Raw genomic sequence first — 18902 nt, forward strand, 5'->3', positions numbered from 1 at the left:
ACAATTTGTACTCCCAAGAGATACAGGGTCACTGACTTGTTGATGAATGTTGGGATTCTGAGGAACTAAGATGCTGTTTTAAGTCAGGTTGCGCTACATACTTAGGGACTTCTGTGCAGCATATATTACATCTCTCCTTTCGCTTTCTACAGTTGGGGGAGCCAAGGCTCAGAAGTTTTAATGGCTTGCCCAAATTCACTCAGCTGTTATTTGGCCCAACCAGATCAGACACGTTGCCTGATTCTAGTTCTCTTTCTACTATAAACATATTTGGCTGATTATTTCACATGTGTACGCCTCCTCTCCCCTACTCGAATGTCAAGTTCAACTGAGCGAGCCTTGAGAATTTCTCACTGTGCTTAGCACAATGCTCAGAGAGTATTAGCTCATGATTTGCTGTCATCTATCAGATAACATTTTCCAATACACACCCATATTTCTCTGACAATTCCACTGAGTTTGTATCATTTTCCCCGGGAATGGAAGAGAATCTTGTAATACACTGGAAGCACAAGACGATGATCCAATGTGAAATTCACCCTTGCCTGGCCTACCGCTGGCTCTCCAGTGGAGCAATAATCAGATGACCACACATTCCCAGTTATGGTGTAAGACCTAAAATTAAGGTCCAGTATCTCATGCTATAAAATCAGAAGGGCTTCAAGTGGCCTAATCGCCAAGCTTCCCTCCCCACTCTGTTCTCATGAATGAGGTTCCCTAGTTAAACAATCCTCTGTATCAAAGGACCAGGCACAGTTCCTGCCCACCTCTGGGGAGGTTTCAGTTCCTTGCCAGTCTGTGGGTTTATTCAAACAAGCCAATCACAACTTCCCACAAGAACAGAAGTTCCACCCTCTTGATATTACAAAGCCTGCCTCCCAAAGCCCCTAGTTGTTTACTGGGTTCCTGAATGCAACCCCCATGTTGTCTAGCATGGATGGCATGCAGTATCCCTGAGTGACATGTGGTGTCTTCCTCCCCTGGGTTGGACAATAAACTGCATAATAAAAACAAAAAAAGGGTGGCAATTCCTGATTCTATACAGAGATCAAGCTTTCCGTTCTTATGTAACCCCCCTACTACTGTAGGAAGAAGTATTTCAGGAGAGAGGCTAGGAACAAGGAGCCACTGCTCAAATATCGATGATGAGTTTCTCATACTACCGCACATCAACATCATACAATCTGACAGGCTAAATGGAACAAGTTGGGGGGGGGGGCGCCCCACAGCAAAAATGAGCCCTGTAATTAGACTATGCAAATGTAATTCAAAAGTACTGTCTACTATGTATACCCATGAACTGAGAAAATGAAGTGTTATTTAGGGATTCAATTCCTGGCAAAACTTAGGTCTCTACTGACTGATCCAAAACCAAGCTGTGATTAAAGAGATACAGTTCCAGGGATAGCATCAGGAACCCTCTCTGCACTTGGAATGTGGGTTGTTAGAGGTCAAAGATTGTATCTAACCACCTCCATTCCTGACTCTAACCCAGTGCCTGCCAGAGAATCTGTTCAATGGAAGTGCTGAGCACACAAACAAAAAAGGGTTTTACTCTGTGAAGTACTCAGTAAAGAAATGACTCAGGCCTCTCCATGTTCAATGAAGCTGACGGATTGCCTGGAACATGAAGGCTTCCCACACAGTTTGACAGGGGAAGGCTGAATTCTCAAGTGTGAATTGGAACACCTGAGACTGGGTCACGTCCAGCTGCTGCCTCCACATACTCCAAAGGCCCTCCAGAGCCCGCCTAAGATGTCTGTTGAAGACAGGCCTCCCCGCCCCCACCCCCATTACCCATGTGCCTTTAAAAAGGGACCACATGTACTGACTTTATTCCCAAGGGCAGGTTCTTCTGTACTTACTGATCCTTCCTAGTAGACAGATGGCAAATGATCATTTCAGGAGCTGTGGAAGTAAAAGGAGCATCTATTAAGAGACTAGGCAGCTGGAATTCATGCCAAATCCTTCACTCTAAGGCTTCAAAGTAGAAGGGAGCTAAAACAGGGAAGAAGAAACCAGCCCCCCTTCCTCACTATCCAATGGGAAGAGGTATGGATGACTATATAATTACTATCGAGCCCAAGTTTCATCTGCATAGTAGAAAAGACTAGAGAAAGCCAAAAAACCATCACAGAGCTGGGAGCATGAGGCCACAGGGTGCCAGAAGTCCAGGTTGGTAACTGGAAGGAGGATACTCAGTTCTTCCTGCTCCAACTTGGGCTCCAATCTCCCACCTAGATTCTCAGAAAAGACACACGGACATCAGCCACCTTAAAAGCTAGGTTTGTATTTCTGGTTAGGTTCCAGGGTGGCAGAACTCCAGAGCTGTACTATATCCAACCTGGTCCCCCCCTCAGCTTGTCTTCCGCCTACCACAAAGATAACACCATACAAAACTATATTTACAGATAAACCAGTTAAAAATTAAGGGTGTGTACAAAAGTAGAGAGGATAGCCAAAAATATCAATGCAAGAAAGCTTTGGGAAAGGGGACACTGTATTCCACACTGGAGCCTGGGGGCAATGTATTATGTACCAGGCAAGGAGAAGTGTAGCAAATCTCAGTGCCAATTTTAGGGGAAACCAGTCACTCCAGGGGAAGAGTGGATGGGGGAAGAGCTACTAGCTTTAATATTACAAAGTCTTAATTATACAGCCACCCTTCTTCTGTCACATGGATTCAGAGCCAGGTGGTGAGGGAAATAAAGTCTCTGACAAGCCCCACAGGAAAAGGAAGGGCTCAGAAGGCATAGCGAGTCCGGATGTCCTCAAGCTTCTTGGACACCTCAGGTGGGGTTCGGTCCAGTTCTTCAGAGACATTCTTTTGTTTGTTGGGCTCCATGGAGTTGAACTGCTCACAGAGATCTCCATCAATCACATTCTAAGGCATGGAAAAACGAGAGGAAGAAAAAGGTTAGATGCCCAAAGAAAATGGCACATGCTAAAGCAGCAACTGCAAGGAAAGCATTTTATTCTCCCTCAGATACCTGAACTACATTTACAGAGCCAGGAATACTATTCTAAGTTGACCCTTAGTAGCCAGAGTTCAGATTAGTAAAACTGGGTGAAAACCTTTCTCTGGCTATGGTCTGCCCTGAGGGAAGAGGTCTCTGAATATGACTAACTACTCCTCTCCCACATTACTGCCTCCATCAATCCACATCCTCAATGCTCCTTCATTCAGGACTGTTCCGATTTTTAAGGGAGGGAGGCCCAGAGAAAAAGACTGGTTAAATATGCTGAGGATCCCCCTTTTCAACTCGAGTTTCCAAGAAAGACCTACCTTAACAGGGAAGTAATAGGAACGAAAACTGAGGTGGTCTCGCCCACAGAGAGGGGGATGCTCGGACCGGAGGTGCATTTCCACATGTTGGAAGAAGTCATGGTCCTGGCAAAGAAACAAAGAATCTGTCACTAAAAGAAAAAAGTGATTTCAACTACTAGTCTACAGTTTCCAAAGCACAATGAACAGAGAAGCTATCGATTTTTACCATGCAAGGAGATGTTAAGTATCTAATTGTTCCTCACGACCACAGGTTCTCCTGCTACAACAAGATAGCTAAAACCTGAAAGAAAACCCCTTTGTATTTGCAAAACATAAGAGAAAACACCAAATGCAAAGAGTGGTTTGTAAAGTCAGATTCCTAACCACAGCTTCCTTGGCTGCAATTACATAAACCAAATCTAGTCAATCCAAGAGCTAACTCTAGGAGGCATTAAGTGCCCAGTCCACACCATCCCATCATTCCTGGTGTGCGGGGTTTGGTTCTGGGGCTTCAGCCTCTGACTAACCAAACCCTGGTACAGTATAAAACCAGATGGCTTTCCACAGGGGGGGAAAAAATCAAGATTCCTATCTCCCCAGGCACTCCTGTCACCTTATAAAAATTGCACAACACTCCTAGCTGCACATGGAGACAAAATGGATTGCCCTCTTAGGCAGATTTAGCACCAAGAAACAACCTTGGGAAGGCAAAAGCCAGACCAGTGTGGAAGATGTCACCTCATGGGATGTGAACGGGACAAGGATGCCAATTCCTCCTGACAAGGTGGTATAAACAAGCGATTCTGAGCCTCCAGGGATCAGCGTAGTCTTCTGTAACGAAAGTACTGTCTCGCCCACATGATAGTTCATGATCACTTCTGCCTGCAAGTTGAAACCAGAATAGTGACTATATGTGCTCTCAGGAGCATGTTCTATATTCCCAAGAGCAAACAGTGCCTCCAAAGGCCAGATTTCACCACCTTTGGAAATTCAAAAATTACTAAAATTTAAAAATACTTTGAAATGTCCTTAGCATTTACTTAGAGCTTAATGCCCTCACAAACATGCTGAAGTTAGATCATTTTTGATTTATAACTAAAAAACCTTTTTGTTAAATTATCAAGTTTGCAAAAAGAAGGTAACCACAGAAAAGTATAAAAAACAGCTATCTCTAGGCTTGCCCTCTAAAATGGATCTATTTTTAAAAGTCCAGAGATACAGAAGTATGTCTACAGGAGAAGAGAAAAGCGCAGAGCATACTTCAGAGAAGAGCTGGTTAGTATCTGGAATGAACCTGTGCAACCATCCTTTCTAAGGAACCCACTATGCAGAGATTTACACTGCTAAAATGTCTCAGAAAAATTTCTATTCTATTGTCATAAAAATGGGATAGTAACTTGGTCACCTTGTGTCAAACCCACCCTGCATGGGAGAACACTCAACATAGTCACATGCACTGTGGATAATTCACTAAAGAAATGTTTCCTCGGTGAGGGTCATGAAGAATGTACTACACAGGCTTGTGCCCCTCCTTTGTGGTGCCTTCTGCAATCTTACCTTCTGAGAGGCCCCGTTGAGCAAACCCCGGTCCCACAGGGCTTTGTTTCCAGTGGGATCCTCATCCACTTCATCATTGGTGTTAGGTGGGAGCCTCACCTACAATGAAGTGACACAAATCACAGGGCTGGGTCCTGAACCTACTCACCTCGGTCACCAAGCAACGGTTGCCCCAGGTCCTTGCACGCAAACCTTGGGGCCCCGAATTTGGCAGAGGCCTGAGCCCAAGTCTCCTGCACCTGTTCTGATGGCCGAGGAGTGACAAACTCAAAAGCAAAAAAACCCAAAAAACAAAAAACTAAAGAGCAAAAATGGAGACCACAGAACATAAACAAGAAAAGCCAGACTGGGCTTTAAAAGATAAGCCAAAATTTTGGCAAAAAGTAAAAATAAATATTAGTCCTTAGCTCACACTAAATCTATCATTATTAAATCATGTCGCATGGGGAGGAGGGAGGTGAATGGGGTGTGGGTAGGGGAATCTTAAAGAATTTTATACCCATTTTTACTTTCCATATCAGAGAGCACAGTCTTGGGTCCTTGGCTTTACCACAAACAAACTGGGTCAGCTTTCCTATACATCACTGTAACCCAAGTAAACATCAACTTACGACACAAATGTTGCCAAACTTGTCTGCCCCAGCCACAGTATCGTAGTCCAGGAGGCTAGCTGTTGTGACCCATCGGGGGTAGGTATCATCAGCAAAGATGATAAGCTGGTTCTCATTACGCTTGTAGCGAACCCAGATGAAACTTTCCTGGACATCAGATACAATTACCCTATGTCCAATTGTCTGGATCCCAGAGATGTAATTGGCGATATGCTGGGAAAAACAAGGACAGCAATGGGTGTAACCTTGGGGTGCAGAATCAACAAAGTCCAGGTTACCATGACTAGAGCATATATATGGTCTGAAGAATGTCACACACCAAAGAAGAGGAGTCAGCAATAAATTCCTAGAAGGTGGGAAAAAGAGCTAACTGGTTTTAATATAGTGGAAATATATGCCTGTCACAGTTAAATTCCTTACAGAAGCAAGGAGAGAAATCTGGCTCTTAGTGTAAAGAAGTCAAGAAACCCACCTACTCCTCCCCTTCTCAAGTCTCAAGGGCCTAATTCTTAACCTGGCATTGGAAGACAAAGAAGGTCCTGATAAAGACATATGATTCCAACAGTTGCTGTCCACCACCCCACCAGGGTCTCCTCCTTCCTCACTAGTTACATTTGGGCCCTCTACCAGCATGTTTACCTTGTTTTCACACTTTCGGAGTAACTTCTTCTTTCCCAGGTCATAGACTCGCAGAAGCTTCCCCACACCAATCAACACCCTCCCCTGGAATGGGGCAATGGCAGCAGGGACCTCTTCCACTGGAGTCTGTGAGAGGAAAAACAGGTGATGCAGCTATTAAAACATACAGCCATACCCCCTCAACCCAAAATGCCTTCTACAGGCATCTGTCAGGAAGACAGACAGCAAGTGATCACCTTTTGCTCAGAGAAAACAAATCACACATACAACAGTCTCTATAAAACAGGGTGTTTGGGTAAACACTCCACTTCCGCAAGTGGATCAATGCCACAAGTGAAAAGAAGTCCTGGTACCTGATGAACACTTCAGAACCCATGTGAATTCAACTGGCACCATTAACTGTGAAGCCTCAATATCAGAAAAGTGACTGTGGGACATGGACGGAGGGGAAAGAAGTGCTAGTTTAAGGGACACCTTAGTTGTAAGGGAGACACAATGCATTTAGCACAAAGAAGCCTCTGTGAAGTAACTATTTCCTAGAGAACACTCCCCTTGTGGGATGCCTGGAGAAATCACATTCATGTGCCATCAGTGTGGAAGAGAGAAGAGGAATTTCTTCTATTTTAAAAATTATGGTAAAATATACATGACTTAATATTTAAGCCATTTTCAAGTATATAGTTCAGTAACATCAAGCATATTCAGTGTTGCACAACCATCACCACTATCCATCCCCAGAACTTTATTATCTTTCCAAAGGGAAACAGTGTAACCATTAAACAGAAATCCAGTCACCCCTGCCCCGAGAATATTAATTCGTTAGAACTGCTGAATTTTGGTCACAAATTGCTGCCTACTTAGTAAGACTAGAAAACAAGGGGCTACTTCAGTATGCATCTATGCCCCATGGAGGGTGGTTAGCACACAGGCCTCCTGTGGGACCAGCAAGCAGTGGAGCTTCACTGGAGCATTTTCCACGTGCCACCAAGAGATGAATCAGAAAGACCTGATCCACAACTTACACAAAAGTGGAAAAGTTTAGTAGGACCTAAGAACCAGGAAAACCACTGGCTGGTTCCTACCTTGTGCAAAAACTCCAGTTTTTCCCCAGTGTTCACGAGCTTGTAGGTATAGACAAAGCCCCCTGCTACAGACCGGGGGTTCAGTATCAGGTCTTTGGCCACGCCCACCAGCACATACCAATCATCGCCAGTGTTGGAGAACCTGCACACAGCCACACTGCATTTACAGAGAAAGAATCAGGAATCAGCCCAGGGAATTCCCATTCCAGTCTTCAAAACTCTGTATGTCCTGGGCTCCTTACCTAAAAGCAGCTTCATTCTGTTCCAGCTGGACAAGGTCCAGTGTGTTCCCCTGAATAGGATTCATCACTCGGATCACAGAGGCCCACTGTCCATTGCCAGCCTTAGGAGCTCCAAAAATGGACTCAGGGAGGTTTTCATTGAGGAATGCTGCTGCCATCTCCGCAGCCAGCTCTCGCTCATCCTCCCCTGCTGCTTCTACCATTTCCTAAATCCAAAGAACCAAGGAAGAGTTGGTGTGTTCAGAGGTGGGTGCTGGGTGAGAAGTGGACAAGTAGCAAGAACACCTCCAGGGAGTGTTCATAATACACAAAGTAGCCAAGTCTGTCCACCAAAATCAGGATCAAAGGGAGAGGTATACAGACAAGGGGAAGAGGAAAGATCACTAAGGGGAAACTAAAGAACTAACATCAGCTGTGGCGAATACTTGACTGGCGGTCTGAGAAACATGAAGATGAAAACACCTTTTTTCTGGGCCTCCCTGGTGGCGCAGTGGTTGAGAGTCCGCCTGCCGATGCTAGGGGATACGGGTTCGTGCCCCGGTCTGGGAGGACCCCATATGCCGCGGAGCGGCTGGGCCCGTGAGCCATGGCCGCTGAGCCTGCGCGTCCGGAGCCTGTGCTCCGCAACGGGAGAGGCCACAACAGTGAGAGGCCCGCGTACAGCAAAAAAAAAAAAAAAAAAAAAAAAAGAAAACACCTTTTTTCTATCTAACCCATCTGATTTCTCTTGCTAAGACTACTTGTTTCCTCTTTTCTAGGCCAGATACGGTTTTACATAGTTGGGACCATTTGTTTTTTGCTGGGAAATGATTTCTGGAAGGAGCTGGTGTTCTGGGGAATACAAAAGCAGTCTCCTCTGGGCCCAAATTCAGGAAACAGACTGTTTTGGAAGTTCCAGGACTGAAGAACCGTTTCAGAGAAATAGCTGAATACTGAATAAACCCAGCTCAGCGTTTTAGTCTTAAGTCACAAGAAAGCCTCTAAAACCAAGGACTGTGGCAAAGGGCTCTGCTTGAAGGACCTGAAAAGAGCCTGGATCTTCAAATATAACAAAGACTACAGCCATCAATTACACAGAGGTTTAAACTTTTCAACACAATTTCACAGGAATGCCTTTTTTATTGAACCCTGAAGGTTAAATGCTTTACCTCTGCCATCTGCTGCTTCCTCTGGGCTTTTGTGGCCTCAGTGTAGGCATTGTGGTCAGTCTCAATGATGATAAGGTTGTTACTTTCAGGGTGGATGACAAATTTCCTGGGTGTGTACTGCAGTGGAAAGGCTACTTGATTGAAGACAGCACCCAGCTTCTCCAATGCCAAAATCCTATGGCAAAAGGCAAGGAGTTAATAGGTCAGCCACTCAGAACCAAGAAACTGGTGTTGAAATGGTCAATAAGCAGTCACAGAAAACACATCAATCCCTAAAGCTCTAATGTTGGCATTAGACAAGAAACAATAGCCTTCTTATGTAGAAGATTACACACAAGAGACAAGGAGATCAGGGGAGGGCCTTTACTTTAGCAACAGCCCATCACTGTTCATGGTGATTCCAGTTTCCACCAGTGAAACCTACATTAGAACCCTCAAAGGATTTTTTATCCCTCCAATGATAATGTGACAGTGAAAAGTTAAAATTCCCTCTTGATTATTACTGACAAACCCTGATATAAGGAGTACGAATTCCAGGGCTTCCCTGGTGGTGCAATGGTTAAGAATCCGCCTGCCAATGCAGGGGACATGGGTTCGAGCCCTGGTCCGGGAAGATCCCACATGCCGCGGAGCAACTAAGCTAAGCCCGTGCGCCACAACTACTGAGCCTGCGTTCTAGAGCCTGCGAGACACAACTACTGAGCCCACATGCCACAACTACTGAAGCCCAGGCGCCTAGAGCCCGTGCTCCGCAACAAGAGAAGCCACCGCGATGAGAAGCCCGCGCACTGCAACGAAGACCCAATACAGCCAAAACAATAAATTAATAAATAAAATTAATTAACTAAAGAAAAGAGTAGTACCAATTCCAAATTTGTTGTGAAGCACTGCAATTATCTGAACATATGTGGAACTTGTGTGACAGTGTTTCATAAAATAAAGTGGATGCCATCCTGAACGAAAATCACCTGAGCTTTAGGAAATCCACAACGATGCACAAAGAGATGGCAAGTATGAGTTCTACAACCTTTGTCAGAAGGGACAGAGATGTGCATTAAGTCAAATTATGAGCAAAAGAGCAGAACCCAGATGCTCTTAAAAAAATAGACACTTGGTCTCTAACAATGGAGTTTTATTTTTAATTTAAATATTCTCTACAGATCATATACAGTCTGACAGCAGACCTAAAAAACAATGGAAGATAGGAAAAACCATTTCAAAGTGCTGAAAGAAAAAAACAGCTAATTAAGAATCATTAAGGGACTTCCCTGGTGGCGCAGTGGTTAAGAATCTGCCTGCCAATGCAGGGAACATGGGTTCAAGCCATGGTCTGGGAAGATCCCACATGCCGCAGAGCAACTAAGCCTGTGTGCCACAACTACTGTAGCCCGTGTGCCTAGAGCCTGTGCTCCACAGCAAGAGAAGCCACTTCAAGAGAAGCCCACGCACTGCAGCAAAGAGTAGCCACCATTCGCCACAACTAGAGAAAGCCTGTGCACAGCAACGAAGACCCAACGCAGCCATAAATAAATTTATATATATATATATATATATAAAGAATCATTAAAAAAGAGTACAATATAAAAACTAGAACATCTTTTAATAGACTATGATTAACAACATTCCACTCCCATAAATATACAAATATTCTGAGGGAATAATTAGCAAGGTCTTTTTATTTGCAGATATTAAATCAAATACTTTACTAACATGTGAGTAAAAAAAAAAATCAACTGCTAAACATCAAAAACTGTCATTATGCAAGGAAAAAAAAAAAGTACGGCATAAACAAAAACCACAACCCCTGAGTTTTTTGGGGTTTTTTTTTTGTGGTATGCGGGCCTCTCACTGTTGTAGCCTCTCCCGTTGCAGAGCAAAGGCTCCGGACGCACAGGCTCAGCGGCCATGGCTCACGGGCCCAGTCGCTCCGGGGCATGTGGGATCTTCCCGGACCGGGGCACGAACCCGTGTCCCCTGCATCGGCAGGTGGACTCTCAACCACTGTGCCACCAGGGAAGCCCGACCCCTGAGTTTTGATTCTTCTAGTCCAACCTACACACTGGCCTGCTTTCATAAAGGCACTCTACCACACCAAAAGGCAGACTCCAGACAGAGGGAGCACCTGTCCTAAGGGAGAAACATAACATGGGAAGGGACACAGATGCTCCCGTGCTGTATTCTTCCTTGGAAAACATGAGGCTAGCCAGCGTTTGTCAAAGTGGGGCATATACCACTGCTGATACCTAAGATGACTTCAGACAGTTCTCAGATGGAGTTTTTCTTTTTTAAATATTTATTTGGCTGCAACAGGTCTTAGTTGCAGCATGCGGGATCTAGTTCCCTGACCAGGGATCAAACCCGGGCCCCTGCTTTGGGAGCACAGTCTTAACCACTGGACCACCAGAGAAGTCCCTAACATGGAGTTTTAAAAATATAATTCTTTAAAAAATAATTAGCCTTTTGTGTGCCAAAGGATACCACCAAGAAAGTGAAAAGACAGGACTTCCCTGGTGGCGCAGTGGTTAAGAATCCGCCTACCAATGCAGGGGACACAGGTTCGAGCCCTGGTCCAGGAAGATCCCACATGCCGCGGAGCAACTAAGCCCGTGCGCCACAACTACTAAGCCTGTGCTCGAGAACCCGCGAGCCCCAACTACTGAGCCCATGTGCCACACTACTGAAGCACACACACCTAGAGTCTGTGCTCCGCAACAAAGAAGCCACCGCAATAAGAAGCCCACGCACTGCAACGAAGAGTAGCCCCCACTCGCCACAACTAGAGAAAGCCCACGCGCAGCAACGAAGACCCAACGCAGCCATAAATAAATAAATAAATAAATAAACACCAAAAAAAAAAAAAAAAAGAAAGAAAGAAAAGAAAGTGAAAAGACAATCCACAGGAGAAAATATCTGCAAATCATATTATCTGATAAGGCAGTTGTATCTAAAATATAAAAAGAACTCTTACAATTCAATGATAAAAAGACAATAACCCAATTAAAAAATGGGCAAAGGATCTGAATAGACATTACTCCAAAGAAGAACAAAGAGCCAATATAAGCACATGAAAAGATGCTCGACATCATTAACCATCAAAGAAATGCACATCTAAACCACAATGAGATATCACTTCACACTCTCTAGGATGGCTAGAATCAAAAAGTCATATAATAACAAGTGTTGGTAAAGATGTGCAGAAATTGGAATCCTCAAACCTCACTGGTGAAAATGTAAAACGGTCTAGCCACTTTGGAAAGCAGCCTGGCAGCTCCTCAAAAAGTTAAACGGGGGCTTCCCTGGTGGCGCAGTGGTTGGGAGTCCGCCTGCCGATGCAGGGGACACGGGTTCGTGCCCCGGTTCGGGAAGATCCCACATGCCGCGGAGCGGCTGGGCCCGTAAGCCATGGCCGCTGAGCCTGCGCGTCTGGAGCCCATGCTCCGCAACGGGAGAGGCCACAACAGTGAGAAGCCCACGTACCGCAAAAAAAAAAAAAAAAAAAAAAAAGTTAAACGGTTACCAGCAATTCCACTCTTGCAGGTACATACCCAAGGAAAATGAAAATATACACCCACATAAAAACTTGTATATGAGTGTTCACAGCAGCGTTATTCATAATAACCAAAAGTGAAAGTGAATGGTTCTGACAGTAAGTACTATGGACAGTGGTGTTTAAACTATGTTCCCAAGAATTCTTCTTATATGTTTCACACAGCAGCCTTCCCTGATATTGTCCTGGGGGAAAAATGTTCTGCTGCTAAAAAAAAAAAGTCTGAAAACCTGTGGAACTGTCAAAATTAATAAGGAATTAAGGAGATAGAGAGCACATGTCGATAAAACAATTAGAGGATACAGGGATGAGGCTAGGCCTTGAAAGGCAGAGATGTGTGTGGGAAGCATTCCAAGGACAGGTGCAGAGATAAAAAACCAGGAAGGAATATATGGAGGTATGCAGGGAGAGCAGTTCTGCTGGCGCATAAGGTATACAAAGGTGCTGACGCTTAGAAAGAGAGCGACAATGACTGAAAACTTCCAAAAGTTTTTGCAAACAAATCTGGCAGTTCACTTGATTAAGTAGCAAGTGACTCATGTATCAAGAGGTCAGAGTTCCACTGTAAACAGCCAACAGCTACAACCAGGACATGTATGACACTGGTGGCATTGAAGGGTTAAAAAGGAAAACAAACACAACCAACCGCCAAAACTTGAGACAACCTGAATAGGTTATTTTCCATCTTGCAATACAGACAGTGTTCACTCCAATGTGATCAGTGTAATCTGTCAACCTGCAAAAGGCCTAGATAATTTATACTGGTTAATATTTAAGATACAACACTGCAAATGCAAGACAGAGTGAGAAAAGATCTTCAGTGAGCCAACGACACCTGCTCTAAACCCTATCCGATGGCGCGGCCCTTGAAAGCAAGAGTCTTAAATCTCAGAGACTGAACTACGCTGCTGAGTATGAAAACTGGGCCCTGAAGGTCTAAACAGAAGCTAAAACTCCCAAACACCAAGACTTGGCTACCAGGTACTTAAATCCTGAGCCAAATGAAGGTTTCAATTACAACACACTAGTGCCATGGCAAAGAGTCAGCTCTCTGCAGCCTCTTGCAGGGCTTCAACTGTGGGACTCTCTCACCTCAGGGTATTGGTGGAGATGGCCACAATGCCCTCAGGGCACTGTTCAGAGGCGAAGCCAGATGCAAATTCCAGGGTCTCGTAAGACAGGGGGGTGAGATGGAAACGAGATTGGTAAGAATAGCTCAACCATGAGCGGCTTGACATGGCCAATACCTGAGGAAAGAAAAACATCTCCAATAAGCTTGGGAAAAGCCCAAACATGGTATGCTAACCAAATTATCCTAGCCCCAAATTTTAGTGTGCAGAATATCCCGAGGAATTTTAGAAACCTAAAGGGCTACCTTAAGAAAAACAGGCCTAGAGAAGAGGCAGTATGGCTTACTATTTGCTAAAACACTGGCTATTAGCCAGATGGCCTACTAATCACTCAATCTCTGAGCCCCAGTTTCCACATGTGTAAACTGGGAATACTATCACAAGGCTGGATAGTTGCAAGTATTAAAAATGCAGTAACAAGTAAAGAACTAGCAGAGCACCCGGCAACACTGATATTCTTAGCTACAAAGGACACAGTGTTTCCCAGCCTCTTTCACATTACACAGTAAGCCATGACACTGATACCAGGTTGCTCCTGGGTAGTGGTATCCTACATGGGAGGTTTCCAGCTGTCAGTGTACTCCATTTGCTCAGCCTCAGGACTGAAGGGATCAATATTCTAACTCACCTATAACCAAATCATGGCACAGTGCCATGGAAATCCAGTTAAGAAGCTCTAGATTAAGGGACCCAAGACTTCCCACATGAAGGAAACTAATCAAGATAAAGCTAATGTCAACTAACTACGACACTGGTGAATTAATGACAGCAAAATTTATACCAAGGGGATTTTTCTCAGCTGATGCCACTAACATCCAAAAACACTATCTGGCCCCTTTCATTACTTACTGCCTCCTGGCCTTGCATCCGGACACGAAAGAGTTTCACAGGACGGGACCCCAGGTACCTAGTGCGGGTGTCAGACAGATCCCCAGTGACAGGGTCCAGGACAGTTCTCAGCAACACACCATTCTAATAAAAAGGAGAGGAGTGGTTAAAGCCTATACATAATGGAAGCTTCTTTAGCTACTTTATTTAATTTCAGAGCAGATGGAAGGAAATGACTAGGTGGTTTAAATATATAGTGATCAGCGAGCCATTCATTCACTCTCTCCTAAATCACTCACTCACTCAAATAGCTGTTGAGTATTTACTAAGTGAAAAGCACAGTTACTTTTCACTGTATATCCTTAAAAATATTTTTACCAAGTAAGTTAAACTCTTCTTCATAATTTTAAGTTTTAAGATATATGCACAGTTTAATATCCATGCCTATTGTGGTCTCTAAATACCATTTCCCTTAAAAAGAATAAGAATCCTAAGAAAAATGGCTTCTTCAGGTCTGAAGCAAGAATGTTCCAAATGTGTGTGGAGCACTTTGTTGTGCCAGAAGGAAGCCCCCAAAGATAGTGGGGTCATGTTGAAAGGACAAAGGAGCCAACTTGAAAGGGGAACTCCCACAAAAATGTGGCAATTTAGCATCCAAAACAAAGACTACAATAGTTTTATGCACAAATATTATAAAATATGCAAGTTCATAACGTTATTTAAAAAAAAACAAAACAAACACTTCATCAGTCTTCATTGGAGTATGCTACGGCACCAACTCCTTACTCTGAAAATAAGTGAGCAAAGGGGAAAAAATGAAATATTTATCCTTTCCCTATATGAACTGTACTTCAGGGTAAGCAAAGATATGAAGCAAATTTTGTCTCTAGAGAAAAGTTCCAGCTAATTAAAGAATGAAATAGAAAACCATCACTACCCAACCCCTAATGAATCTAAGCAATGTGTATCACTGGCTGTTATTAAGTAAAAGATGGACAGGGAGCTTTAAAACAGACCATTCAAAATAGATACTAACATTCTAACATCACTAAATTAAAATGGGACAACCAGACTTCATATGCCACCTGATATAATAGGAAAACAAATGGCACCTATAAAAATATTCTTGCCCCACACCAAAAACAAACAAAAAAAAAACAAAAAAAACCTGCATCTGAATCTAATCAACCTCTTGGTCTGTGCTATCTAACACTATAGCCATCAAGCCACATGTGGTTAGTCAGAATTAGAAGTGTGCTATTAGGACTTCCCTGGTGGTGCAGTGGTTAAGAATCTACCTGTCAATGCAGGGGACATGGGTTTGAGCCCTGGTCTGGGAAGATCCCACATGCCGCGGAGCAACTAAGCCTGTGCGCCACAACTACTGAGCCTGCATTCTAGAGCCCTCGAGCCATAACTATGGAAGCCCGTGCGCCTAGAGGCCATGCTCCGCAACAAGAGAAGCCACTGCAATGAGAAGCCCGCGCACCGCAACGAAGAGTAGCCCCCACTCGCCACAACTAGAGAAAAAGCCTGCGCGCAGCAACAAAGACCCAATGCAGCCAGCCATAAACAAACAAACAAAGGAATTGTTAAATTTTGTTGAGCATGATCATATTAAGGCCTCAACACACACACACACACACACACACACACACACACACACACACACACACACACCACACCCCCCTCAAGTACAGCTACATTCTCAAGTACTTAAAGATGAAACTATATACCATACTGGATCTGCATTAAAATACTCCAGGAAAAAGAAAAGAAGGGGAAAAGACAAAGTGCTGGTAACTGCTAATAGGTACATGGAGGTGCAATACATTAGTCTAACTCCTGGGCATGTTTGAGAAATTCTAAATTAAGAAGTAAAATTAAAAAGCAAAAAGTACCTGGCCTAGATGAAAACGAAAAGTATCAATACATGGTCAAAACCCCTGACAATCTCTGATCCTTAGGTTCCTGCCTTTCGGGCCATGAAGAGCTCAGGTGCTTTGACAACAGGGAACATCTAGGGGCCCTCTATTGCTAATGGAGCCCATTATGAACTGTGAGACCCTCCGTATCCAGGGGTTCTGAATTCACGGATTCAACCAACCATAGATCAAAAATATTTGAGGGAAAAAAAAAATTCCAGAAAATTCCCAAAACCGAAACTTGAATTTGCAGCAACTATTTATATAGCATTTACCTTGTATTAGGTAATTAAGTAATCTAGAGATGATTTAAAGTATATGAGAATATGTAATTACTATGCCATTTTATATAAGAGACTTGAGTATCCTCAGACTTTGGTATCCAAGGGAGATCCCGGAACCAATCCCCCAAGGATACCAAAGGACAACCGTATTAGTTTCAAAAGCTGCATACTGTAAGAACTATAGGCAACTCTTAAGGACCCCATCTAGTTCTGCCACAGAACAGTGACTGCTAAGCATTTTTATCAAAAACTCTTCATAAAAATACTTTTTTCTAGGCCTGATTTGTTCTAATTAGAGCTGAAATAAGTGGAACACAGAGCAGCATTGCTCACTTCTCATAAGGTGGGTAACTGAAACCATAGGCACAGTACTGAACAATGGAGTCATGAAAGTAAAAGAAGCCTTGACACCAACAATGTGAGCTTCTAGATCTCTTACCTGTAGCCCAATATTCAGGTATAAGAAGCCAATAGAGCCCCTCTCACCCAGCTCATCCTGCTTCTCAGTCCCACCCATTTCCACAATACACAAGGACTCAGGCTGGGCTGGGAGAGCTTGCATGCTCAAAGGTTGCAAACAGTCCTAAGAGGGAAAGAGAAAAGAATAAAACATGGGAAGTGACCAATTTTGGAAAAAACCTACCCAGAGAAATCTAATTCTAGAAGTGAAGAACAACTCTTTCTCATGGACAGGGAAAACCTGAAGAGGGGTTCTATTTAGACTGAACCTTAGAACCATCTCTGGGGACTGTGCTTTCTTTTTTTCTTTTTCTTTTTTTTTTTCCAGAAGTGGATAATGGTAAAAGTAAATATGCAAAGGGCACCTCTTTAAAGTCATCCAAGGCCCTTTTCTGTAAACACTGTCTTGGATTATTTTTTGTTTCTGTTTAAACTAAAAAAGGGAATCAAGACATAAGCCAAAGAAGCAGGCACTGCAGAAGACTCCTGAGGTGTGCTGCTACAATAATCAGGAGAAGCAGCAGGTGGAGATTTCAGGGTCCAGCCCAGCTGATCTCAGAGAGGGACATGAAAAATGGGTCAGGTGCTCAGGTTCCAAGTAGAAGATCCTTAAAGTTGAGAGTGACACTCACTGAGGGATCCAGAGAGATGATTCTGACAGTATTGTCCACCAGCCCCACAGCCAGGAAGCGAGACCGCTGCTCTCCAGGGGGCACATTGGCCAGACTCATGCACACCACATCTGCTGACATCTCCTTCCGCTCTGTGTATTCATTCAGCTGTCCTGACTACAGGAATGAAGACAGAGAGAGGTCACAAACCACTCCAACTTGCCCCCAAACCCTGGGCCTGGAAAACAAAAGGGGCTTGTTAAGTTCCTTTTTGCTTCCTCGCACTCTTACTATAATCAATGACCAAGAGTATCTCTACCTGAGGTTCCAAGACTAAACTCTACAGGCTAATGGAAAGCAAAATTACTAACAAGAGAATCAAGAGACCCTTGACAAGTATAATGCACTACAGATTTTCTAAGCCAACCTAGCTCTCAGGAAATGAAAATCCATAAAACTGTTTATTTGTTCATGAAAATACTCTGGGTGAAAGAGAATTCAAATATGGCAGTTAAAGACAAAAACCCTCAATCATAGGTACAGTTGGACTATACAAGTTGGCCACATCCAGACTTCTTAAGAACATAATTAAACACACCTAACATCCTTCCATATATAAAAGTAAAATAAAATTTCTGAAGTTGATTCAGATTGCAGAAACTAAACATATGGCAAGTATCTGGTGGAAAACTGGAGTGTGAAGGGCAGAAAAAGTGTTTCATTGCTAAGGTGGCATTTCATAACTCCAATCAGAATTAAAGACGTGAAAACATATCCACCTCCAACCCCCTTGTAAAGGGCTTTGGGATACTTTCCCTTCTCATTTCCCTTTCATTTTTAAAATTTTATTTTATTTTTTATGTTTTTAATAGATCTTTATTGGAGTATAATTGCTTCACAAAACTGTGTTAGTTTTTTGTGTGTACAACAAAGTGAATTAGCCATATGCATACACATGTCCCCATATCCCCTCCCTCCCACCCTCCCTTTCCCACCCACTAGGTCATCGCAAAGCACCAAGCCGATCTCCCTGTGCTATGCTGCTGCTTCCCACCAGCCAACTATTCTACATTTGGTAGTGTTCATTTCCCTTTCTTATGAATATATAATCTAGATACCTGGACTGCAACTCCCATCTTCACCTCTGAACCCTACATTAAGTCCCATAGTGAATGGTAAAATAACATACGGGATCCATTTCAAAATAGACCAGTTCTCCTCCTGTCAGGGCGATCACCACTTGTCGCTGGTTCACTGCACATTTCACAATTGTTTTCTTTCCAGGAGTCTTCCACTCATTGACTCTCTTGTCTGCTCGTATGTGCCGAATGCCATCAGGATACACCTTGAGGCAGTTAACAGAAAGGAACCCAACTTTAGCAATTTGACTCATCACTCAAGCATGACCCTCACACCTATCAGATCTGTCAGATCTAGAGGCACTGTATTTGAGGCACCACATGGGTCAATGACAAAAAAGAGTTAAGAGGTCCCAGGCAAGGTTAACTTCAAAAAAGTTCATGTTTTGCAGCATCCATCTCAAAGAAGTTCAAAGCTCCTTAAATGTGAAC

At 43.6% G+C, this 18902-nt stretch overlaps 1 protein-coding gene across 2 annotated transcripts in view; it reads right to left on the reverse strand.

Moving 5' to 3' along the window:
- Nucleotides 1-2270: 2270 nt before the first annotated feature.
- Nucleotides 2271-18902, reverse strand: part of SF3B3 (splicing factor 3b subunit 3) — a 47664-nt gene continuing 31032 nt past the window's right edge. The window contains exons 13-26 of one of the 2 annotated variants that reach the window (XM_060083299.1): nt 18521-18676; nt 17353-17508; nt 16701-16844; nt 14074-14196; nt 13187-13341; nt 8548-8722; nt 7400-7605; nt 7158-7314; nt 6076-6201; nt 5437-5649; nt 4826-4924; nt 4007-4150; nt 3287-3391; nt 2271-2884 (exon numbers count right to left, since the gene is read on the reverse strand). In XM_060083299.1, the coding sequence (XP_059939282.1) occupies nt 2744-2884; nt 3287-3391; nt 4007-4150; nt 4826-4924; nt 5437-5649; nt 6076-6201; nt 7158-7314; nt 7400-7605; nt 8548-8722; nt 13187-13341; nt 14074-14196; nt 16701-16844; nt 17353-17508; nt 18521-18676 (2100 nt within the window). In that variant the 3' untranslated portion in view covers nt 2271-2743. The remainder of the gene's footprint in view (nt 2885-3286; nt 3392-4006; nt 4151-4825; nt 4925-5436; nt 5650-6075; nt 6202-7157; nt 7315-7399; nt 7606-8547; nt 8723-13186; nt 13342-14073; nt 14197-16700; nt 16845-17352; nt 17509-18520; nt 18677-18902) is intronic. The other variant, XM_060083300.1, reaches the window with a different exon arrangement.

Source organism: Mesoplodon densirostris, chromosome 19, assembly GCF_025265405.1.
Source record: "Mesoplodon densirostris isolate mMesDen1 chromosome 19, mMesDen1 primary haplotype, whole genome shotgun sequence".
NCBI lineage: Eukaryota > Metazoa > Chordata > Mammalia > Artiodactyla > Ziphiidae > Mesoplodon > Mesoplodon densirostris.